This window comes from Leptinotarsa decemlineata, unplaced genomic scaffold (genome assembly GCF_025532065.1).
Source record: "Leptinotarsa decemlineata unplaced genomic scaffold, Ldec_3_MD MMD2_tig00001019_RagTag_RagTag, whole genome shotgun sequence".
Taxonomy (NCBI): Eukaryota; Metazoa; Arthropoda; class Insecta; order Coleoptera; family Chrysomelidae; genus Leptinotarsa; species Leptinotarsa decemlineata.
Window position 1 is genome coordinate 4,306,008 of NW_027412557.1, and position 26,459 is coordinate 4,332,466.

At 35.6% G+C, this 26,459-nt stretch overlaps 1 protein-coding gene across 3 annotated transcripts in view; it reads left to right on the forward strand.

The window, feature by feature from the left end:
* LOC111502746 (annexin B11-like) overlaps window positions 1-26,459 on the forward strand; it is a 129,069-nt gene that overhangs the window by 54,876 nt on the left and 47,734 nt on the right. Inside the window, exons 6-9 of one of the 3 annotated variants that reach the window (XM_074175368.1) lie at window positions 6,347-6,604; window positions 8,233-8,483; window positions 10,841-10,902; window positions 10,977-12,651. The exons of 1 other annotated variant lie outside the window; for it this stretch is intronic. In XM_074175368.1, the coding sequence (XP_074031469.1) occupies window positions 6,347-6,604; window positions 8,233-8,483; window positions 10,841-10,894 (563 nt within the window). In that variant the 3' untranslated portion in view covers window positions 10,895-10,902; window positions 10,977-12,651. Of the gene's footprint in view, window positions 1-6,346; window positions 6,605-8,232; window positions 8,484-10,840; window positions 12,652-26,459 lie in introns of those variants that run through there. One more of the 3 variants, XM_074175367.1, reaches the window with a different exon arrangement.

Below are 26,459 nucleotides of genomic sequence, written 5' to 3' on the forward strand. Positions count from 1 at the left end.
TTGAAACCTATTCAACTGGTCGTACACAGGTTGTTAAAGTTAGGCTTCAGACTGGGTCATTTTTCTCTGAATTTCGAAACGTTGTTACTGGTGTGCCCCAAGGTAGTGTTTTGGGGCCTACACTATTTATTTTATTTGTTAATGGCCTTTCAAAAATTAATCATCCACACATACAATTTGCTGATGACACATCTTTTACTGTCAGTGGTTCGGAATGTGAAATATTGTCAGTAAGAGCAAATGATGCTGTATCCAACATGCAAAATTATTGTTCTAAGAATGGCTTGATTCTCAATAATCTTAAAACCAACACCATTTTCCTCACAATTCAGAAAACTGATTGTAGTGTATTGGTTAGGTCTGAGATTAAAAATATTGAACAGGTAAACTATAAAAAATGTTTAGGAGTTTTTATTGATTCCCAACTCAATTGGAATCATCATGTTGATTTCATACTGAAGAAATTAGCGACACATTGTTTCGTTATATGGAATCTGCGTAATTTTGTGTCTATTGAAATTCTTAAAAGTTACTATTATGCATATATTTACTCTGCCCTCAATTACTGTATTATTTGTTTTGGCAACTGCAATAGAATCAGTGACTCATTAATTTTCCAGAAAAAAAATATTAGAACAATTTGTTTAAAAAAAATACTCGATTCCTGTAAACCACTATTTGCAAAGTTGAATATATTAACTGTTACTTGCATGTATATGCGTAATCTACGTTAAATCAAATTGCTCCAAGTTCTAGAACAGAGATGATACATGTCTTCTTTCGGGCTTCACCCTGAGAAAAAACTATAACATTTTAATTCCTAGTCATAAGTTAGCCAAGGTGACTAATGGACCTCATATCATGTCAAAAAAACTGTACAACAAGCTCCCAATATCCATTAAAAAATAACTAGTGTAAAGCTCTCTAAACAAAAAGTTCGAAAAGTATTATGTGAAAAGGTATTTTATTCGCTTGATGAATTTTTTCAGTCTGATCTGGAATTTTAAATTTTAATTTTTGTACCCCTTTTATGGTCTGAATGTTATGTAATATATCATATAATTATGTTGTTTTATGATTGTGACCTCATTGTAATTGTACTGAGTTATGTGACTTTTTCCATGCCGTCCCTAGGTCTACGGAAATAAAGATTTTTGATTTGATTTGAAGTATAGAAAAAATACTTAATAATGCGGGGTCAAACCCGAAACTGGTCGTATACATAAAATCAACTAGTGGTACTTAGACAAAAGTGTTTTTATTCATTTCATTAAAGTGATCATGAATTACCACAAAATAAACAAGTAATCAATCATACATAATACAGAAATTATATGAAACATAAGTAGTCAATATAGTAACGGCATCTTTTTCTTTTCCTAATATATTTTTTCCGGTAAACTAACACATAGTTTACCTCTGAAAAACAGGATTTGCCAGGATTTTAAAAACACTTGATAACCTCACGATGAAATCCAATGATACACTGAAATGGATCGCGTTCCTGGTCAGCCCTTCGATGTGGCAGCATTGTCGGGCTGACCAAGATGCTGTTCATAGAGCGATTTGTATAACTATGGGCTGACCAACAGCATGGGGCTGACAAAGGTTCAAAGGATATGTAAAATTTTTATTTTCAGAAAAAATCTACCCCTCTGATGGGCCTATTAATAAAATCATACCACTGAAGAGTATTCCGAAAAGTATATACCTAAATATATTCGGGAAGTGCTGGGTGGACCAACGCCCCGTTCATATACCGGGCTGACCAATATGCAATGAACAAATATATATATATATATATATATATATATATATATATATATATATATATATATATATATATATATATATATATATATTACACTTTACACTTGGCTGCACCGCGCCACAATATTAACTCGAAGATTTTCACAGACATCGTATGATGAGATGTTTGTGCTTTAAAAATGATGCCAAATGACATGCATATGACCGATCAAGTGATTTTTCTTCCCTGTCCAATTTGATATTTTTTCCAAAAAATGTTCAGAAAAGCAGTTATTGCTCGAAATTTCGAAAATCGGTAAAGAGAAAAGATGATTGTTTTTTCATTTTTTACCCATATACTAATTTTTAGCTCTCTAGTACAAATTTAGTTTTTTTACAGTTTTTCGAAAATTTGACATTTGCCGATTTCTCAAATTTAGCCAAACCTCAACAAAGTTAGTGCTTTATGCCTAACTTATCTTTCCAACGCATTTTTATTACCAATTGCAATTCTAAATACAAGTTATTTCGCAAAAATTTAAAACACCAGAAAAAATTATGCCAAAAATGATGCAAAGTTGATACAGTTTTTAAAAACAGATAAATATTTCACTTTATTTCTACTTTTTGCGAAATAGCTAATTAAAATAGCATAATTAAAAAACAATATCAATGAAGAGTCAATAATTTATTCTTTACTGCACTTTTCAAACAGTTGAACTTTGATTTACTGCGAGCGCTTTCGATAGCTGGTCGTGCTGTCATCCTCTAGGCTCTACTCAAACTGAACGTGTCATCCTGTTGTGTGTCCTTCTATACGGTCCGAACGCCTCAATACGGGTACTTCAGGTACTTTAGGTAAACTTGCCTGTATTTGGATTACATCAGGTCCTATTCTTTGTGTTGGATCTTCTCTAGGTTTATTGTTTCTAGGACCTAGAGAAGATCCAACACAAAGAATAGTACCTGATGTAATCCAAATACAAGCAAGTTCACCTAAAGTACCTGAAGTACCTGTATTGAGGCGTTCGGACTGTATAAAAGGACACACACCAGGATGACACGTTCAGATAGAGTAGGGCCTAGAGGATGGCAGCACAACCAGCTGTCGAAAGCGCTCGCAGATAATTAAATAGACGTTATAGAGCTTCAAATCCTTTTTGTAACTTACATTAATAGTAAAATATTGAAAATGAAGGATTTGAAGCTTTATTACTTCTATTTAATTATATGCGAGCGCTTTCGACAGCTGGTCGTGCTATCATCATCTAGGCTCTACTCAAACTAAAGTTTGAGGCTAGGCTCTACTCAAACTCAAGTTTGAGTAGAGCCTAGATCTAGTAATTCGAGTATTATTCAGAATTTTCCCACTTGACATTGTCATTCAAATTTTGAACAACTGTCATCATTTAATGTTTTTTCTATCTGTTGTTGAACCATTTTATATTTTATTTTCACGTTAGTAAGTTCTCCATATACAGGGTGTCCCTGGACTTCCTCTTTTCCTCTCGGGAATGTATAGATGGGGTCAAAATATCACCAGTACATATAACTTTTTTTCCTAAAAGTCTTCGTAACCAAGTTACGGGCCCTCGAAGTTACAAAATGAAAAATGTTTTTCTTTGATAACTTTTCAAGTGAATATTCAAAATCATCCAAATTTTGGTAATTGACTAAACAAATGAATTCCTTCGATGAGCTTTCATGCAGGAGTCAGTTGTTTTGCTACAAAGTCAGGAACGGACTACCCCGATGGTCCACACCCCAAAACTTTGAAATGACAGATATTTTTCAATATTTTTCAACAAATTAAGGTTACTTGGACAATTCTATGAATAAAAGTACTCGTGTGGAAAGTCGATCGGAGCAACGAGTCTTGATAAAAATGTAGTTTCATTCGACGACATCAAACCCGCTCGTCCACCATTATTTGAAATGAATAATTATCAAAGCAGAAATAATAATGATAACGTTAATTCAACAACATTTATCCTGAGATGTCTACCATTATTCGAAAATATTAGTTTTTAAGGAAAATGGAAATGATAGGTAAAATGTTCATAAGGAATTTTTATAATGCAAACACGTTTAACTAACGAAACTCAAGAGTCTCAAGAGCAAACAGAAATGAAAAATCCGCTACAGAAACTGCTCGATATGACCACCTTCTCTCTCTATACATTTTCTTAGTCTGCGAAGACACCCTCTCTGTACTTGAAATAGCATTCCAGGGTCGTTTCGTATGGCTTCACAATGTAATGTTATTCTATTCAACAATGCATCTCTTGTGTGAATAGATGTAGCGTAAACAAGGCTTTTTAGATGCCCCCACAGAAAGAAATCCAATGGATTTAAATCCGGAGACCGCGATGGCCATGAATATGGCCCACCTCTACCAATCCATCTATTGTGGAAAATATGGTTCAGATGGTCACGCTCAATCAAACTAAAATGAGGAGGAGCGCCATCATGCATAAACCACATATCTCTTCGGGTTTGCAATGGAACATGTTCCAAAAGTCCATTCAAATCGTTCTGAATGAACTCCAAATAACGTTCTCCATTCAATCGGTCCTGTAGAACGAATGGTCCTATAAGATGGTTTTCTATGATACCAGCCCAAACATTCACGTTGAATTTCAGTTGGTGTTTGGTTTGCAATATCCCATGGGGATTTTCTTCGGCCCATATATGGAGATTATGAGAGTTGATAACTCCATCTCTACTGAAACCTGCTTCATCAGTGAATAAAACTCGATTAATAAAAGTCATATCCTCTCTTTGCCTATCCATGAACCAATTGGTATATTCCAGTCGTGCTGGAAAATCTTGAGGTGTCATGGCATGTACCTTCTGGATGTGAAATGGGTGGAGCAGTTGTTCCCTATTTATTCTATGAATAGTGGACTTGGATGTATGGAACTGTTCTGATAGATTTCTGATGCTCATTGAAGGATCATCAGCGACGGCTTCCAAAATATTTTCCTCCAATACAACGGTACGTACAGTCCTAGGAGCGCCCTCACCACCTCGTTTTGGCAAAACCGTACCTACAATAATATCGAAATAAAACAACGTGCTCAAATTAATTATCAATTATTACATACCTGTCTCCCTCAAGCTGCGATCGACACGCTCGAATGTTTCTCTTGACGGTACCGTTCGATTGGGAAAATGCTCGGAATACAGACGACGAGCTTCTGCAGCATTACAAAATGCTCGTCCATAAAATACATGCATATCTGCATATTCATTGAATGTAAATTGTTCGGCCATATCAAAAAAATTCAAAATATCCTATAGAATATTGTCAATACAATGATAGTCATATGACAACGCACCACTCAAAAAAACAAAATCGCATTCCAGTTTCTCATTTTTTATCAAAACTTTCTAAAAGGTTTTTTTGTCAACATCTGTGAAAGAAATGGAACATAATTATTCCCTGGATATTTTTCACCTGATCATGTGCAGCCGTTTTTGTAGTTCATTCGTTTGCTTTTTATTAGTAGGTATAGTAAATATTTTTCCCGATGTGCGTTTTTTCAGCTAAATTTAGATTCGTGTTGAAGAATTTCTCCCATAAAATTATAATTATCAGTGAAACTCCTCAACAGTTTAGCTGTGAAGAAGAATTTGAAACATTCGAATGTTGAGTTTCATGAGATTCAGATAACTGATCAACACGAAACGTGATTATTCCACACGTATTATGTACATACAAAATATGGAATGAATTCGATATTTCATAGTAGAGTAGCTTGTTAGTTTAAAAACACCACGAATCTACAGAATTTGATATTTCTTTTGAAAAAATATCTGCTATCACAATTGTGACTTAAACTTCCATATAGGTACTGTACTTTTTGTTTACGACTTCATTTTAGCATACTTTGTATTATTCCTGTTATAAATGTTGTTGAATTAACGTTATCATTATTATTTCTGCTTTGATAATTATTCATTTCAAATAATGGTGGACGAGCGGGTTTGATGTCGTCGAGTGAAACTACATTTTTATCAAGACTCGTTGCTCCGATCGACTTTCCACACGAGTACTTTTATTGATAAAATTGTCCAAGTAACCTTAATTTGTTGAAAAATATTGAAAAATATCTGTCATTTCAAAGTTTTGGGGTGTGAACCATCGGGGGTAGTCCGTTCCTGACTTTGTAGCAAAACAACTGACTCCTGCATGAAAGCTCATCGAAGGAATTCATTTGTTTAGTCAATTACCAAAATTTGGATGATTTTGAATATTCACTTGAAAAGTTATCAAAGAAAAACATTTTTCATTTTGTAACTTCGAGGGCCCGTTACTTGGTAACGAAGGATTTTAGGAAAAAAATGTATATGAAGTACTGGTGATATTTTGACCCCATCTATACATTCCCGAGAGGAAAAGAGGAAGTCCAGGGACACCCTGTATATCCCGGGTGTATATTCGTTCGTCTTCCACCACATTATTACGACGTTTCGTCAAAGTTTCTCCTCTAAAAAACTTCCTACATAATTGGTGAGTCACCTCACTTTGAAGTAATAGAATTGACAAAAATTGACCAATAAAATACTGACATATAATTAATATTTTCCATAGTGTACTATAGACCTCTCGAAGAAGACATCAGAGGCGACACTTCTGGAACTCTCAAGCGAATGCTGGTGTCTCTCTGCACGGCCAACCGGGATGAAAGTATGATGACTAATCCCCATGAAGCCCAAGCAGATGCTCAGGCTCTTCTAACAGCTGGGGAGCTACGCCTCGGTACAGATGAATCTGCTTTCAATGCCATTTTGTGTCAACGCAATCATGCCCAACTACAACTGATTTTTCATGAATATCAACAGATTTCAGGTGATGAGATAACTCAGAACTTTATTACTGGGTGGGTAGATCATTCTGTATTATGAAAGGGTCTTAATGGAAGTAAAAACCAATAGGAATAGCTAGGCAATGCCACACATCGTTTTTAAGTGCTGGATGAAGTTGCATGTAACTACCTTTTGAATAAACTTGAAAAATGGTTTTCAGCAACTCAGATTCATCTCAATCTATAAAAAACATTGTATTCAATATCTCAATTAAAATCTTTCATACTAGACAGAGGTTGATCAACAAACCCTTCTTTTTTGAATTTGATGACTCAATTATTAGTAGGGGCTCAGCCATAAAGTTGCTGTTGTTACTTTGGATTATATTAATTGCCATGAACATATTACCAGTGCATACAAAAGTGCAAACAAAATATATCAAACTTGATGTATGTTTCATACGGTCAAAGGAATTTATACTTTGTCTATACTATAGTATTGTATTCTATTGTGGGGAAATTCTCCCTCTGCACTAAATATATTTCTTGTACAGGAAAAATGATTTAGGGAGCTATTAGAAGCGTATCACCAAGATTTTATTGCACTAGATTTGAACAGCTAAATATTCAGCCGTTGACCTGCGTGTACATAATGAAATTTGCTTGCTATTTCAAAAGCAATACAGACAATAATTCTAGAGTAGAATAGAATAAAGTACTTTATTTGACCATTTTACATACATTACATTTATGGTAAGACACAAATATAGAAATCCTTATTCAGAGTTACAAAGAAAAAATGATCTACTACAAAATAATAAAAGTTGAGAGTATAGGTTGATTGAAAGCATTTTTCGAAGCCAGAATAACCTCCAAATGGTCCGATCACAATTTGTAATAGTCTATAATAAATTACTCATACATTAGAAATGAACCCACAAAATACAAATTCCGAAACATCATGAAAAAAAATCTCTGATTTTTTTTCACAATTCTAATGTTTTGTATTTTAATTATGTAATGTACAATAATTCCATCATGTATAACTTTACCTTTACACTTACTCTGTATGGTGACAATTTCTTTATTCAAAAGGTAGTTGAATGCATAAATGAATTCGAATTTGAACCTACTTCACATAGTTGTTTGGGTATTAGATACCTCAAATTGAAAACCCTGTGTTTGGGCCAATCAGTGAAAAAAAAATTACTTTTGTATCTAATGTTTACTTTCACCACCTAGTGTAATTCTACGTGATTCCATACGTAACATTTTTTATCAAGTGACTTTTGTTCAGACTACTTGAACTATGATATTTTTACAAAAACACCCTATGATTATAAAAATTGGGGACCGTAGAAATATTCCAAACTTTCTCAAAGTCACATTCCTACAACCTATATCACAAAAGATGTGATGGTGAAAATTGAATAGAATGGATTAGGTTTCACATGTGTAATACCCCGTTTAGCGTAAGTTGATCGGTTTCTTGAATAACTGCTTATTTATGTAAGAAATTATGAAAACAATTACATGATTAGAATATTTAATAATGAATGAATGAACTTTTTTTTGTCGGAGATACCTCTCAATAAGGCCAATTGTTTCAAATAAATCATATTTTTTGAGCAAAAAGTTCAAATTTCAACTAATATATTTTTATTCAAAACAGGTAATGACATCGAAGATGCAATTAAACGTGAATTCTCTGGAAATTCAGAGTCTGGCTTTCTGGCTATAATCAGGGCTATTAAAAACCAACCAGCATACTTTGCTAAACAAATTCACAACAGCATCAGTGGCATGGGAACTGAGGACAAGAATTTAATACGTTTGATAGTGACCAGAAGCGAAATCGATATGGGAGATATTAAGAGAGCCTATGAATCAAAATATGGAGAAACCTTACGAGAAGCTTTGCGGGTAAGAAATTGAACAAATATTCCAAGATCAATTTTCGTAGACACCATATGTGTCATTAATCCATTTGTTTATTATTATGGGAAAGTCATTAGAAATATATACATCCTTTAAACATCAAAAGTGTGAGTTCAACTAGTATACCTCAAAATAATTTTTTAATTCAACTGAAAATCCATAATGAATTAAATTTACTATGAATGATAATTAAAGATGACACATTATTTTAACTAAAACTTTTTGGGAAATCATAAATTTGTATTATTGAGATTTCCAGTGTTTTCTTCACAAAAAAACATTTTTTGTTTTATTTCAACAATAAAATAAAGTGTTATGAGATAAGAAATAACAAAATATGCTCATCTAGATATCAGGGGAAATATTGAATCATCTGTTGAGGGGAATGAAAAGTGCCAAATTCATTGTATCTACTCAATTCATGTAATATTACCTTTCCAGTCAACATCACAAGTCTACTATCATATAAAGATAAGAACATTTATGATGAAATTGAATTTTTGTTGTACAAAGGTGATGTGAAGAAGTGAACCTATGAGAAGTCTATATAACTTCTCTACAATTACAAAAATTTGTGGCAAATGGATTCACTTCAATGCCAACCCTATCCAGAGAAAAAACTAATCAATTCTGCAATCCATAGGTAACTTAAAACCATAACTTTAGGCTAGAGGATATAAATATAGCAATTTTATATATTCTGTTTAATGAAAAATGAGAAATAAAATTTTGTTTTTCATCCTATTAGGACATTTTCAAAGAATTTATTGCTTTTTTTCATGTGGATCTCCTACCATGTAGTAACGGCTATATACATCTATCAATTTATATTGTTTCATTTAAATGATCGTGATTTGTATTCAAAAACTTTCTGGAGAGAAAAATTATGCCAAGTTATAGATTCCCACATTTTTTTGTATCAAGATGAAGTAGTAGAAAACCAAAAACTTTTTTCCGCAGTTATAGATTTTGAGAGACTTGAAAACTTTGCTGTCGAAAGATGGCTGGTCCATAATCATTAGAAAAGTATAAAGTGAAGCCAACCACATCTATGTATTCTCTATAAAGCCAACTTGTGCTGTTTCATGTGTCCCTTCATACAGTGCTGTTTATATTGAAATCTATCTATGGGGATCTATTGAAGGGGTAAGAGATACAGAGTTGACTAAATCGTAAAAAAGTTAACATTCTCGGGAACTATTGAATGATACCAAAAATCAGGCTTATTTGGTTCTAGAGATTATACGGGAAAAACCGAATATGTCGAATCCCTGGGAGTTTTGGTTATTTGAAATTCTCACCCTCAAAAAGTTTGACTTGATAACATATTTGGTGGTCGGTATCCAACGTGACTTTGTAACACTTCCCCAAGGAGATCGTTGTTTACTTTGAATAAGCAATGTTTGAGTTTTCTGTCAGTTGCTTGTTTATACTCAAATGTGTCTTTTAAGGACTGCCTAGCACCACTGATGAGACCTAAGGGCATGTCGAAACAGCTCTGTTGTGTCAGATCACTTTGTTTTAGGCTCTGCTTTCAACTATTGAAAAGTAAGGAAAAAGTTTCAATCAAATAATACACCTAAATAAAAGATACCAGTAATTAATTACTGGAATATGCAGTTTCTCTAAGGAATATCAGATGATTTTGAATTAGAAGATATAAACTATTTAACAATTTAAGGTCAATACCATCTTATTTTTCTTGAAAAATAAGGCTTATCTTTCCTTGCAAATTGTTCCTTGATTAAACAATCCAAGAGTCCAACCAGGGGCTGGACATACAAGTTCAAAAATCTTGTTTTAAGCTTTTGTAAGTTGTACGACGTGGTAAGTTGGTTTGCGATATCAACACATTTTAGGTTCTTTGTGAAGTTTTTGGGAATAAACTGTGGTACATAAAGACAGTAAGAATGGCTACCATTCGATTGATAATCAGGTCCATTTAAAGAAATTGATAATTCACTTAATGATCATCAAATTAACAAATATCTAGGAAATATAAAGAAACTCTAATTTTACGATTTTATATAAACAGTACCTAACAATACAAAAAATCAAATCACGAAGTTGAGGGTGCTCCTAGTCTGACCACACCCTGTATAGTAATGTTACTTCATTTTCTAATAACACAATGAAACTTCCAATGGCAGAGTGTGATTTTCAATATCTCTGCAAGTAAAGAAAATTTTTCGATTTCATTCAATAGTTCTCGAAAATTTTACCTACTCTTGATCTCTTACCGTTTACGTGATCACTATAAAAAATACTCAAATTTGAAAACCTTGTAGAAACAATTTTTTTCAATATTCATATATTTTTATTTAATTCGTAATCTTTTGCAGGGTGATGCCTCTGGAGACTACAAGAAATGTTTGTTGGGTCTTATTGGAGAATAAAGATGCTTGTGAGTAACGCTTCTCAGATAGAAAAAAATATTTAGCTGCCAAATATGATTTGATATCATTTTTTATTTTGCAGCGATAGAAGATTATTTTGTACAAACATCCCGCTGATATTTCGGTTATGTGAAGAAGGGTAGAAGGGCATCTCTATATTTTTGGATTTCTACAAGTTGTCAGCCTAGTTTTGAAAAATACAATGAAGTGACTGTGTCGGTCATAGAAATGAAAATATTTTTTTAAGTGTAATGTCACATTATGTAGCCTGTAGCTTTTATGTTGAAGTTATCTAGTGTATTATTTTAATATTTCTAAATCTCTTATTTCCACCCTGAAAAATAATTATGCACTGTTTAGGTACTAATTCATGCAAATTGATTTATGAAAATAGTTCAATAAATATATTTCAAAATGTCTTTATCTAGTAGGATGGTTCTATATGGTTCCTTTTGCAGTGGAATGGAAGAAATAAAAGCTTTTCCCAATAAATGTCTTACACAAGTATCAGTTGTGTATTAGAAGATACTTGTTGAAATTGAAATGTTCTTCAGTTTCTTACAAAAAAGAGACATTATATTGGAAAATGTTCATTTCATTTTTTCTTTCAAGTATGTTTTTGAAACAAAATCGGTGTTTGTATCCCCCTTGTACATTTGAAAATTTTGAATGTATACTTTCAAGTCGTGAGAAACTATGATATACTGCCGTTAATAGGCGACTTCATGTATTTTCAATATTACTTCATTCCTCATGAATGCCATAGGCCAAATTCATAGATGGAAATTTTTCTGTCAAATAATGTCAATAAAAAGGTTATGTTAGGCTGGGTATACCCAAAAGCTATTTAGTTATCCGCTAACTTATTGGTTCAAGAACATCAAAAAGTGATAATAGTATATTAGGCACCTAGAAAAAAAAATACGACATTCTCGCCCGCGAAATTTTGTCATCTGAACCGAAAGCGAGGGTGATAAAATCGCGGGCGAGGATGCAGTACTATTCACCTCACTCACTGCGGGATGAAAAAGTGCGATCTTTCGTTGATTTAGCGTCTTTCAATCACAGATTAAAAATTTAACTGTCGTCACGTATTTCAAGTTGTCATAGACAGTTTGATAAAAAATTCGTCGCTAGGTTACCGAGAGGAAAAGTTAGTTATAAGCATACACATCTGTTTTATCTAACCGGGAGAGAACGAGGCGAAGCAGATGAGAAGCTAACTTTTCATCCCACAGTGAGACAAAATGTCACCTATAATAACTAAAATTGGTTGGTTTGTAATTACTCACATTTGGAAAGATTATATTTTTGCAAATTATACACCACTACAGTCTTATCAATTGCCAACTAAACACTCCTTCATTATTTCAGTTTCAGTTATCATATTTTCTAAACCTGTCATTTTGAATCTATTATTTCAAGTGCGAAATTTTCTTACAGAATGTCTAAATTATAATCTGTATATTTTTCCTCACTCACGAATATTTTAGGAATCCCTTGTCTTCAAAACATTGGGGATTTTGAAAAATTTACAGTAATAATTTTGATACTAAATGATATTACAAGAGATAATTATATGTAGGAGATAATATATACTCTAGTTTTTTAAAGTTTCATCTTTACTGTTCATAAATGTATGTGCTTCTAGAACAAAATGCCAAAAATTATATACTTGTTACAAATATTAATATTTATGTCATTTGCTGTCAACAATATATTATATTTTATTTAATATAGTTTATCCATTGATTAAACAGGTGTTTTTGTATTGTCTGATATTTAAAGTTGCTCTTCTCTTTCACCGAAAGAATAATTTGGTAAATAACTAGTATTTATTAATATTAAAATATTTTTCTTGTGTTAATTTTGACATCGTCATTATAATTTAAAAGGCCGATGACACTGTCAATTACAATAATTTTCAAATCTGAAAGTAAGAAATTGTATATCACTTATTTGTGCTGATCTTGTACTGTGGAATCTATAGAAGAATTCTCATAATTGATTTGATCAGATATCATTCATAAGAACACAACATAATAATTGAGTGAGTGTGGTTATAAAATTTCATTTACATAGAAATACTAAATTATAGTAGTTGTTGCCCGTGGCTTCGCATCTTTAAACCCCTATTTTTTCCCCGTGGGGGGTGAAAATACCTAGGTTCAGTAACTTCGGCTGTACATTAATATAAAAGTGTCGGTCAATCAATGGGTACCCACTTATACAATAATTGAATAGCATCAGCAAAAAAAACAAAGGATTAGAATGGTAATCCTACTCCTACTAATATAAATGCGCAAAGTTCGTGAGGATGGATGAATGTAATGTATGTGTTTACGTTTTTTTACTTTTTCACGCCTAAACAGCTCAACGGATTCAAATGTGAGTTGATATATAGATAGGTCATGACCTGGAATAACACATAGGGTAGGTATGTGAAGTTTCATCTAAATCCGTTCAGTCGTTTAGGCGTGAAAGAGCCACAAACATACATTATGTTGTTTTTTTCCCCGTGGGTTTACCAATAATTGACTACACTGAACAATAATCAAACTCAAATTTATTTCACTTTTAATACAACAAAACAGTTGAACTTCAACTATTATTCAAACGACTGTATCGATAGATGGCGCTTATATTTGGCAATCGAAGGCGCTGGAAAATTATTCGGAATTTTATCGGAGCGGCGCGAACATCGAACAGCTGCGAAACATCGGTAGCATTATTCTTGAAGCAACGCCACGTATGGAACGGCAGCTAGCGCACGTCGAGCATTACTTTCTTTAGGGCATGATTTACAACACTACCCCCTTCTCACATGTACGGACTTAGTCTCTCGATGTGGACAACTTGGGGCTTGCTTCTAGGTGACAATTGAATTCTGTACACCAGATCGTTTATTTTTTTGGTTACCAAGTAAGGTCCTTGCAACTTGGGACATAAACCTTTCCAACGTTGGGGTTGGTAGAGCCACACTGCATCGCCCTCCTTGAAGCTCACCGGCAATGACTTTTTGTCAAATCTTATCTTCATACTGTCGCTGGAAAGCTGTAATTTGGATCTGGCAAATTTGTGTACAATTTCCAGTATCTCCTTCAGGTCGTTTGCATACTCTAAAATAGGTATCTCTTGAGAATCATCGGATGGGCTACCACATAATACATCTATGGGAAGCTTCAGTTCTCGGCCAGTTAACAATATGGATGGTGTCTAACCTGTCGCATCATGTTGAGAGCTGCATGCCAACAGAAAAAGGGGACCCAATTTATCCCAGTTTTGTTTTCAGGTACAAACATCGAGAGGTAGTTGTTTATGGTGCGATTATTCCTCTCGACCATTCCATCGGACTGTGGGTGAAGAGCAGTTGTTCGTATCTTCTTTATTCCCAACAAAGTCATCATTTCCTTCCATAAATCCGATTCAAAGTTTCGGTCCTGATCCGAGTGTAGACCCTGGGGTACTCCGTGTCTGGCAATTACGTTCTGCAACAGCGATTCTGCCACCGTGTTAGACTCTTGATTGGGTAAGGCTACTACTTCACATCCATAAGCTACTTGAGGGCACACACAATAGACCTGCAAAGGTCGCAGTGTAGTGGCTGTTCAGCACAGAAGCCCCATATTAATCTTATCTAATAATGTACTTGTTTCTGGATGTGGTCATAGAAAGTGATCACAGGATGTAAACTGCAATTCTTCCGAAAGGGCACTCACTGAGGTATTGCTTCAACCTCCTTCTTTGCCTTGTCTTCGGACCCTTTCTCGAAGAGCACGGGTCACAGCGCTCATACCACTCTTCCACATCTCAACGGCACTTGACCCAATAGTACCTCTCTCGCTAGAGTTTTATTTACTCCGAGATGCCTTCCAGTGCCACCATCGTGGAGCTATTCAAGTATATTCGGGATTCACGACTTTGGAAGGATTATCTGGAATTTGTGGGTTCTTCCATCCGGGCTTTTACATTCCCGAGTGAGTAAGTCATCTCGAATGCACATGTAGTCCCATTGGAGCCAGTAACTCTTTTCTTGCTGGCCGTGCTTGGAAATCACTTACCATTCCGGCCTCATTTCTTTGTCATTCCATTCTCGTACAGTTTCCAAGACCGGATCCTTTTTCCGCGCTACGATGATATCTTGCCTCCTCATGAAACTAGTGTCACCCTCAGATACTGTATTGACCGTACCACACCATGGTCAGGTGATTCCTCAGATTTTCTGTCCGTATCCCTGGACATGGGACCCTTGCAAGTTGTTGCTCTCCGGATTAGAAAAAATCCAAAACAGCGGGAGGTAGGGAAGCTTATCCCCCTTCTGATGGAAAGCTCTTCTCCTGGTAACTGGGTATCCTTGTTCTCCTGGCGTTGACAAAATTTGCATCCGGATATCAGGCATGGTCTTCTTGAGAGGCTATCTCCGTTTCCGTGATTCTTTCCTTACCGACGTTGAATTTCAAAATCGCAAGTTTGTAACTTTTCGATCCACCTGGCTATTTGTCCTTCTGGGGTTCTGAAGTTGAAGAGCCCCGAAGTGGTGAGTGGTCTGACCTGATCAAGAATTTACGGCCATATAAACAGAAGTGCTAGTGATCCACCGCTTTCTCCTGACGCAGTAATTTTTTTAGGATGTTCCCAGAGACTTACTAAAGTAGCTAATGACTACTTCTTGTACTGAAAAAGTACCGTTCCTATTCCATGTTGGGATGCATCCGTGTCCAGTAAAAACAAGCCCTCCTCCTTTGGGTTTGCCAAGATGGGTGCGCTAGTCAAATGCCTCTTCAGGGCAGCAAATACATGTTGGCAGTCCGGGGGTTCTCTCCAAAGTCCTTCATAAAACGCCAGTGATAGCTACAGAGTCCTAGGAAACTTCTCACGTCGTGCTTGCTCTTCGGTGTTGGTCATTCTTGCACTGCCTTGATTTACTCTGGATCCGTTTCAACTCCTTTTTGAAGACCCAACGTGTCCCAAGAAATTTATCTTTTCCTGGAAGAGTCGGCACTTCTTGGGATTGATTTGCAAATGAGCATTCCGTAGCCTCGTGAAAACACTCCTGAAGTTTGACAGATGTTCGTCAAAACTTTGTCCAGTGACTATAGTTGTCATCAAGATAGACAAGCTTGTTTTCCAGGTAAGTCCTCTCAACAACCAATTCCATCAAGTAATCAAATGTTGCATAATCTGAACAGCATAAACTTAAATTGGTGTAATCTATTACCGGTGGAAAAGGCAGTCTTCTCTTTATCATCGGGGCGAACGGCCAGCTTTTCAGATGTTGAGAACCATCTGCATCCAGCCAAGATGTTCAGGGTGTCATCTATTCTGGGGAGAGCGTAACTGTCCTTTCTGGTGACATCAGTAAGCCTCCTGTAGTCTACGCAAAATTTCGTCGATCCATCTTTCTTAGTCACTAACACAACATGTGACGACCAGGGGCTGCTTCATTCCTTGATTACTCCTTTCTCCAACATGTCCTTAACAATAGATGCAGCTTTGTCTTGCTTTGCGAGTGGAAGTCGTCTCGGTGGTTGGCGTATGGGCTTGGCAGCAGTATCGATCCGATGTTGAACTAAATCCGTTCGACCAATGTTTTTGCCCTTCACAAACATATCGTTTTCTTCCTCTACGAATCAGCTGGCCTTGCATAGTTGTTCTTCAGACAGATGACTCCACGTCTTCTTGAAAGAGTCGATGAGTTCCATCCCGGTTGTTGAGCACGCTGTAGATTGACTTCTTCTTCGATTCTGGCGATTTTTACAATCGGTTCGGTGCCTATTACTTGCCCTCTCTTGAGAGTCACCCTGTTATCATTAGGGCTGATTATTCTCACTGGAATGGTTTGATTGTTACCATTTATGAGAGATCTGGCCACGAAAATTCCTGATATTATTCAAGCAATAACCATCAGACAGCTGGTCATAGAATACGTGCTGCAATGTAACATTTTACCTGAATGCCAATCTGGATTTCGAGGAGGGTATAGTTAGGAAACAGATTTGTTGCTTATTACGGATACTATTTTGACAGTAATTGATAGGAGAAAAGCAACATTTCTGATTCTCTTAGATTTTTCTAGGGCCTTTGACACTTTGGACTATGCGTTGCTTTTAAGCAAATTGAAATTCATTGGTTTATCAGTTCATACTATTTCCTTTTTTAGAGCATTCTTATATGGTCGTTATCAAAGTGTCAAAATTGGTAACAATATATCATCTCCACTAGACTTATCGAGTGGTGTCCCTCAAGGTTCAATAATTGGCCCCCTCTTATTTGCACTCTACACTTTTGACTTAAATAACTCTAGCCGTTATTGTGAAATCGATTTTTATGCAGATGATACGCAGTTGAATTATTCCTTTCTACTCTCAGACGTGAGTGTCGCTATTGCAAAAATAAATGAAGATATTTCCTCTCTCATGAATCTTTCTGAAAAACATTCATTGAAAGTGAACACTGAAAAGACCACGGTCATATTGTTCGGATCACGTACTCATAGACACTTACTAGAAAATTCCATAAGATGAAACGTAGCAAACACTGATATAACACCTGTCAAAACAGCAAGAAACTTGGGACTGATCTTCGTCGATTTTCGATTTAAAACACATGTGAAAAGTAATCGTCGTTAAGTATTCATGAATTTGAAACTTATATATGGTAATCGACATTACTTAAGCAGAAATTTGAAAGCGATACTTTGTGATTCATTGGTGCTTTCAAGGTTCAACTACTGCTCATCGTTTTATGGGCCATGTTTAGACCACGAAGACAAACCACGAATACAAATCATACAGAACTCATGTTTAAGATTAATATTCATCATCAGGAAACGACATCACATATCTGATAAACTGAATGAACTTAAGTGGCTGAACATGCAGAACAGGCGCAAGCTTCACTCAGCCTGTATATACCATAAAGTAATTACGAATAAAACTCCCCCTTATCTACTGCGTAAAATCTCATTTCGAGAATATGTCCACAACATTAACATTAGGTACAAAGGAACTACTCCACCCTCTCATCGAACTGACATGTTTAGACGGTCTTTTTAGTATCAAGTTTCACTTATCTATAATTCCATTCCAGCTAATATAAAGATTCTAAATATCGAATTATTTAAAAAAAAATCAATAATCTCTTATTTTTTGCACAAACTCATATGTAATTCGAGATAACACATTAAGTGGATCAATAAAACTAACGCTAATAACTTATGTTGATGTTGTATGTTTAAGATTAATATTCATCATCAGGAAACGACATCACATATCTGATAAACTGAATGAACTTAAGTGGCTGAACATGCAGAACAGGCGCAAGCTTCACTCAGCCTGTATATACCATAAAGTAATTACGAATAAAACTCCCCCTTATCTACTGCGTAAAATCTCATTTCGAGAATATGTCCACAACATTAACATTAGGTACAAAGGAACTACTCCACCCTCTCATCGAACTGACATGTTTAGACGGTCTTTTTAGTATCAAGTTTCACTTATCTATAATTCCATTCCAGCTAATATAAAGATTCTAAATATCGAATTATTTAAAAAAAAATCAATAATCTCTTATTTTTTGCACAAATTCATATGTAATTCGAGATAACACATTAAGTGGATCAATAAAACTAACGCTAATAACTTATGTTGATGTTGTATGTTTTTTTCTTTTTTTTCTTCTGGGTAACTTTTATTTTTTTTTTCTGAGTAACTTGTATATGTAACTTGTATTCTAAGTATCTTGTATATATGAAATGTTCGGTGGACTGGCCAGTGAAAGCTTGTATGTAATTACTCTTCTATACTGCTTGAGTTTAATAACAGAGATATCATGCACTGTAGTACATGACACCATCTGATCTCCGGCGATTTCCCAAATGTATATCTACGCTGTTACTAATTGTATTGTATCTGTGGGAAATAAAGACCTATTATTATTATTATTATTATTATTATTATTATTATTCAGAGTCGTTGGATGGCTCTACCAATGCTGTACCCAAGCCGCCAGGTCCGGCAATTTCCGCTTGAATAATTTTCTCGGTCTTAGGAAAGATTCTAGAATCTTCAATAATAACCCTGGCGCTGTCATAAGGCTGGGAGGGCACGTCGAGCTAAACTTCCTTATTTCCGACTTTCAACAGTTTGTTCCTTATATCTACAACGTATTAGTAGGGGGACATGATGTCTAGTCCCAAAATGAATTCATCGACTATGTTGACCACTAATACCTTAGTTTCTATTTTGCACTTACCCAGTCTAAGTCTCACTTCAGCTTCTCCATAGACCGTCAATCTATCTCCAGTGGCTGTTTCTAGAATAGGTGCTACTGATAACCTCTTCAAACTGCTTCTGTTGGAAATGTCTGCTCTCATTACTGACCTCGTTGCTCCAGTATCGATGGTGAAAAGGTACTGTTGATTATTCGGAAATCCGTCGACAACTAAGCTGTTATTGTTGCGTCGTATCGTGGAAATCGAATACCTGGGGGCTTGGGATGCAGCAGCCAATGTTCTTCTCTCTACGCAGGCTCAATTTGGTTTTTCCAAACCCTGATGCTCCAGTTCGGGTGATCTCAATCGCCTGTATCTTCTTTCGTTGGATGCTGGTCGTAAGCGACAGTCCTGCCTTGAATGTACTTCTCTACCGCAGTTATAACATTTAGGCCGCCCTCTTGTCTTGGGTGTAGTTCCATTCATCAAATATTTCTTAAAAAGTTCTTCTAAACCCACCATGAGTCGACCTGTTTTTTCGTCCTCCTTTTCATTGATGGCCCTCACTAGAACTTTTCGTTGTTGTCGCGAAGCATATTTGGCAGCTTCAAATTGTAGGGCATAAATGATGACTTCATTCAATTTTTCTGACGCGCCATCCTCAGCGACTGCTGCAGCTCTTCATCACGAACCCCATCGACAAAACTATGGACACTAATCCAGTGGGTGAAGTTATCAGGTGCTTCTGGGCAGGCGAGTCTTACCAATGTTTCGACGTCGGTCCCAAACACCTGCAGACTCCCTGATGGACCTTGAGTTCTCACCTTCAGTTGAGTTTGGTAGACTTGTTGGTACTTGATCTCCAAAGCTGATACGACTGCTTCATATTCCTTCTGCTTATTCACTGGAATATTTAGCAAAATTTCGGAGGCCTTTTCTCATAGTGCCAGTATAAGAGCTGTTGCTTTCTCTTAATTTTTCCACCAATTATTTTCCGCAAGGGCCTTAAATTGCCTGTGATACATTAACCATGAAGATTCGCCATCGAAGGTTGGAGTTTTGATAAAACTTGCTAGAAGGGAGTGATGTTGTTTCCGATTTGCATTTTTCCACAGTAATCCTTTTCGGGTCCAGTGATTCTTTCCGAAGTTCCCTGAAAACCTCTTCAAACTTTTTGTCGACTTCTTTAAGCTTTTTTTCAAGATCCTCTTAAAAAATTTTTTAACCCCTCAAGTTTCTCATCGATTGCTTTTTTTAATCCCTCCTTTGTTTCCCAAAATACTTTTCCAAACTCCTTCTAAATTGGGAATATTTTGAATCTTCCAATAAACGAAGGTACATCTGATTGTCTTTTTCCTCTTTTTCTTGAATATCTAGTAATATTTCACGATCTTCTTTTCGGCGTCATCGTTCTTCTTCTCTCCTTCGTTCATCTTCTTCATTTCGGATTAATCGCTTTTCCTCTGTCCTTCGTTCATCTTCCTCTATTCGACGATTTTTATTCTCCGCCACGTCCGACACCAAATGTTACGTTTTTCCCCGTGGCTTTACCAATAATTCACTACACTGAGCAATAATCAAAAACACTTCAACTTAAACTTCAACTATAATTCAAATGTCTATCGTCTCATTAGATCGCTCCGCGTACCGCACTGTAACTTCCACTTGACTGTATCGATAGGGCAGTGGATGGCGCTTATATTTGACAATCGAAGGCGCTGGAAAATTCTTCGGAAATATATCGAAGCGGCGCGAACATCAAACAACCGCGAAATCTTGAAGCAACGCCACGTCTGGAACGGCCGTTAGTGCACGTCGAGTTAGACGTGATCTTGGTCGCGTTACAATAGAATTGTGATACCAGCGGCGGCCGGCGTTACTTTCTTTAGGCATGATTTACAACTATATATATATATATATATATATATATATATATATATATATATATATATATATATATATATATATATATATATATATATTTATCCATCCTCGCATGAAACTGAAGTACACCAGAGGTATACTATACAAAAAAACAGATATTTTACAAATTATACCCGGACAGTTGAATTTTTTACCTTCTAATCTTCGTAGAGCAAGTTATGCCATCAATTATATCCTCAGAGACTGGATTTGGCCACGGCTTACAAAAAGGGAACCCGATTCGTAGCTATATGGTAAATTTTCACCTATACCCTAGGTGCCAATTCGAAAATATAAAACATACGCATGCAATAAAATACAATATATATATATATATATATATATATATATATATATATATATATATATATATATATATATATATATATATCAGAATTGTTTTTAAATACGCTCACCAAATTAACGTAGATGGACTCTCCTGAAATCTTCAACAAACGCCACTCTTTCCCCAAAAACTCTTACCAGAAAATGTTCTCTATATCAACTAAATTGAATCAAACCGCGAATACTTCCAAAACCCAATAAGTATCGCTTCTCTAAATAGTGACTTGAAATATCTCACTATTTCAATTCACTCAAAATTTCCTCTAGAATATCCAGCTTTTGTAGGAAATTCAACTGGATTCACCAAATCTCCGCGCACGACTCCCATTATCACAATTCAACTAAATCGCGATTATTTGTCAATCCCGAAACACCACGCAAAACGGTGCCCTGAACTACCTCGTATTTCAGTACCTTCAGAATTCACTCAGAACTTCGTAGAAAGTCCAACCGATTTGGGGTAAATTTTCGTTATGTGGACACCCGGCGATTTTGAAAAAAATTTTGACTGTACTTATGTATTTTATGCGTAGATTACGAATCCGAAAGAAAAAAGCGGCGCTCTCCCTTATTTAAAAAGTTACGGCCCTTTAAAGTTCAGAAAAGGGCAACTTTTCAGCCTTCTTCTTCACTAAATAAACTATTTAAAAACACAAGCATTTATTCACTTGGTCACCTTTACACCTTATTCCTCCTTCTTTAACACTTTTCACTTTAATAATCAACATTTTTCTTATAAAAATGTTAAAAAATGTACGGAGCTGCTTTTTGGTTACATATCACTGTATTTTACGTTTTTAAGGTTGATGATATGGTTGGTACGACTGATGCAGTCCATATTCCTGAAGTAATTCAAATGTTTTTTACCTTCATTCTTAAGATCGTAAATTGGTTTTTGGTGGTGTATTACGAATTTGAAATAGTAGGCGACGGCAAATACCAACCGCTTTTTTCTAAAATGTCACTAGTAACTAACCTAAAAATAGAATAATGTCACCAGGAGAAGCATTCGTTTTTAAATTAAGTTTTTTATACGAAAAATGTTGATTATTGAAGTGAAAAGTGTTAAAGAAGGAGGAATAAGGTGTAAAGGTGACCTAGTGAATAAATGCTTGTGTTTTTAAATAGTTTATTTAGTGAAAAAGAAGGCTGAAAGTTGCCCTTTTCTGAACTTTGAAGGGCCGTAACTTTTTAAATAAGGGAGAGCGCCGCTTTTTTCTTTCGGATTCGTAATCTACGCATCAAAATACGTAAGTACAGTCAAAATTTTTTTCAAAATCGCCGGGTGTCCACGTAACGAAAATTTACCCCGAGCACCCTATATATTGTTACCGAAAGTTGAGATTCCCGAAATTATCATAGTGATGTAGGCAATGCCACAATGAAAATTCGAAAACAAAAATTCCTTAGAGAGCTTAAAAAATATGGAATCGAATGACTCGTTCATATACTGGGTGTTCTATTAAAAACAAACCTTTGATTGGCCACGCTCGGCTGAATCACCCTGTATCTACTAGTTGAATTAGGAACTTCAATATAGAATAAAAAGAGAAACTTCCTTATATTATATAATACTTTGCTACATTTTATTTCTTTAATCATCTTTTTTTTCAGTGACACCTATTTCAGTAGTTTATTGTGTTGTATTCAGTTTTGGTATTTGGTTCACAACTATATCGTTGAAACCGGTGTTAAGAAATAGATGGAGGGAAACGCAATAACTTAAAGGGACTGCAGTATTTTCTAGAGACTTGGCGAAATGATAAGTCAGACGGTTTTCCAAAACAGAAAAAAAGTATATGTGAACACGGCTGTGGAAGCTATTGCATAGTGAAATTCGTGTTAGGGGTATTGTGAACTGTTCAGTGAAAATCTCACAATAAAGTATTACTTCAATACGTTATAGATTTTCATTAAGTATCGGCCAATTCCATCATATATGTGGGAAATAAAGCAATGATCATTCATTTTAGGGGCTTTCTGAAATGTCCTCGAGCAACGCTAGACTTTTCAGGTCTCCGAAATCGGATTTACGCCTCGTTTTCATTCAAACGTATTATATTAGTCCGTTTAGTCAGATTTGGTCACAACCCTGCCAGCCTACTTCATAAATTTCTGACTTGTCAGTTTCCAAAATCTTGTCATTAACGACCCTCTTTTGGATCGACAACTTTCTCACCGGTAGAACCGTCGCCAATTAGGACCAGGTGAAAACGGCATTCGTCGACTTCAACGAATCTCGAACACCCAATTTTTATGCTGACGGAATTAATACACTTGTGTTACGTTAGTCAGTACACTGATACAAATGACGTTTATTTTGATTGAATTGAATAAGTATTCACTGAGATATTATAGTTTTAATTAGACTCATAAAAAGAGGTGAAACTTTCGCAACAACCAATATGTTCAATTTCAGAATCAGAATCATTTATTTCATTCATAGGCCCTGTTGGGCATAGAACATGTCAATTATAAAGTTACATTACAAACAACTTAACAAGTAAAAAAGTTTAAAAATAATTAACACATATATATACAGTGGTCAGAGTATTATTTCATATCAAGAAATTAATTCAAATCATAAAATAGATTTATGTGTAACATTGTTTTCATGGCGCTTCGGAATCTGAAGAATGTAGTCTCATTCCTGATGTTCTCTGGCAGCTTATTGTATACTTTTATGCCTATCGAATTTGGTCCCCGTGACACCAGATCAATACTGTCGGCTCTGGGATAGATCAGGTTTTCAGACCTAGTCTGATATGGGAGTACGTTTCTTATTCTGTAGGTATGACATCCTATTTCCAATAGATAGAGACAGGCTAGGGAGGGAGGACATTCAATTCTGCGAATAGGGATTTGCATGAGGTTTTTTTAGGCTTTTCCATTATAGTTCTTATCGCTCTTTTCTGGGATAGGAATAGATCATGTGCTGCCGGCATTGCTCCCCACAGTAATATGCCGTAGATCAAGGCTGACTGAATTTCGGCAAAATAGAAATTTCTCAAGCAATCCTTATCAACAGTGTTTCGGATACAACGAATTTGATATATTTTTGTGTTTATTTTCTTTATCATACTAGTTACATGTTCATGCCAGTGAAGCGTATCTCCTAAAGTCATTCCTAAAAATTTCACATGCATATTTTGGTTGATGTAGATATTGACTAGTTTTACTGAAACGTGTTTATCAATAGCCCGTTGCCTGGTATGGAAGATCACAAATTCGGTTTTTTCCAAATTGAGAAACAGTCGGTTGGCGGAGAACCACTCCCCTAGTTTCCCTAGTAATGTGGTGCAGTCATCTTCAATGGCCTCGATGCATTCTAGGTCCACTATAAAGGCTGAATCATCAGCGTACATAGTTATATTGTAGTCTGGTATATATTCAACTAGATCAGCAGTGTATAGTGAAAACAGTATTGGGGCTAGTACGCTACCTTGCGGAACACCTACTTCCATCCTTACATGTCCTGAGCGATACCTACTTATTGACTTATGTGGTTCATTATGAGATATTTGAACGAATTGACTCCTATCTGACAGGTATGAGGTAAACCATTTTACCGCTGTACCCCTAATTCCTACCAGCCAGAGTTTTTTAAGTAAAGCCTCAAGAGGAACGCAGTCAAAGGCCCTACTTAGATCACAGAAAAACCCTATTGGTGTTCGACCGTTATCAATTCCGTTGAGAATTTTGTTATGGAAATCAAGTGTCGCCTTTTGAGTGGATTTTCCTTTTCTAAAGCCATGTTGTTGTTCAGGCAGTAGGATTATATCTGTTAATGAATGAAGTGAATCTGTCGAGCATGCAGGATTCGAAGATCTTAGCGAAGGAAGAAATCCCTGATGCTGGCCTATAGTTTTCGATACTCCATTTTTCTTTCTTTTTATGTATCGGTGTAATTTTTGCTGACTTCATATGACTAGGAAATATCCCTGTTTCCAGTGATCGGTTCATTATGTGTGCGATAGGTATGGCCAACTCTTTGTCAAATTCTCTCACAATACTGGCAGAAATTTCGTCTGGACCTGTTGACATTTCTGCATCGCTAAACGGCAATAGAATGATGGAATCAGGAATACTTTTTTCCGTAAAACTGAAGTTGTGGAGCTTCCATAAAGAAGTTGTTGAAGATATCTGCAATTTTTGAGGATTTGTGATATCTACAGAATTATGTACGATTTTCATGTTATCCTTAGTTATTTCTTTATTTCTGAGTGTGTTTATAATTTTCCATGTGGTTTTACTCTTATTTTCCGACTGTGCTATTTTTTTTACTAAAGTATTGTTTTTTACATTCTTCTACTAGACGTGAATGTTGTTTTTTCTTGATCATATAACTTTCACGAAGTTTATTATGTTGTTTTTGCAGAATATATAGATCTTTCAACTTTTTGCTAGAATCCTTGAGATCGTCTGTCACCCAGCTGGTTATTCTGTGGCCATTTTTATGCTTTCTGTAAGTAAGAGGGAAACACTAGTCAAATATAATTTTAAATCTTTTGAAAAAGAGGTTGAACATCTCGTCGGGTTCATTCGTTTCATATATCTCACTCCAGGTGTCAAATTTCAACATTTCTGAAAACTTCTGTTTGTTTTCGTAGTTAAAGTATCGACTATATGTCTGTGATGTTTTAATAGTTTTATTTAATTCATTTGTATTAACCATTACCATTATCGATTTGTGATCCGACAGAGATGTATCCGTTAGGGTGATCTTTGCTTTAACATTCCCAAAAATGTTGTCAATTCTGGTACTACTGTGATCAGTTACTCTGGTATTTTCGAAAACCAATTCATCAAGTCCAAATTGAGACATAATGTTTATGATTTCTCTTGCTTCTAGGGAAGGAGTATTAAAGTTTATATTAAAATCGCCGGTAACCCAGATACTTGCGTCTACTGAAAAGCAGGTGTTGAGAGTTGCTTCCAGTCTAGAGACGAATAATTGAAAGTTTTCAGTGGGAGCTCTGTATATGTTCATAATGACATGCTTCTCTCCATTTGAGGTCCATTTCAGGCAGCATGCTTCAAAATCTTGTTCAGAACTGTATTCTCTGACATCTATTATGTCTG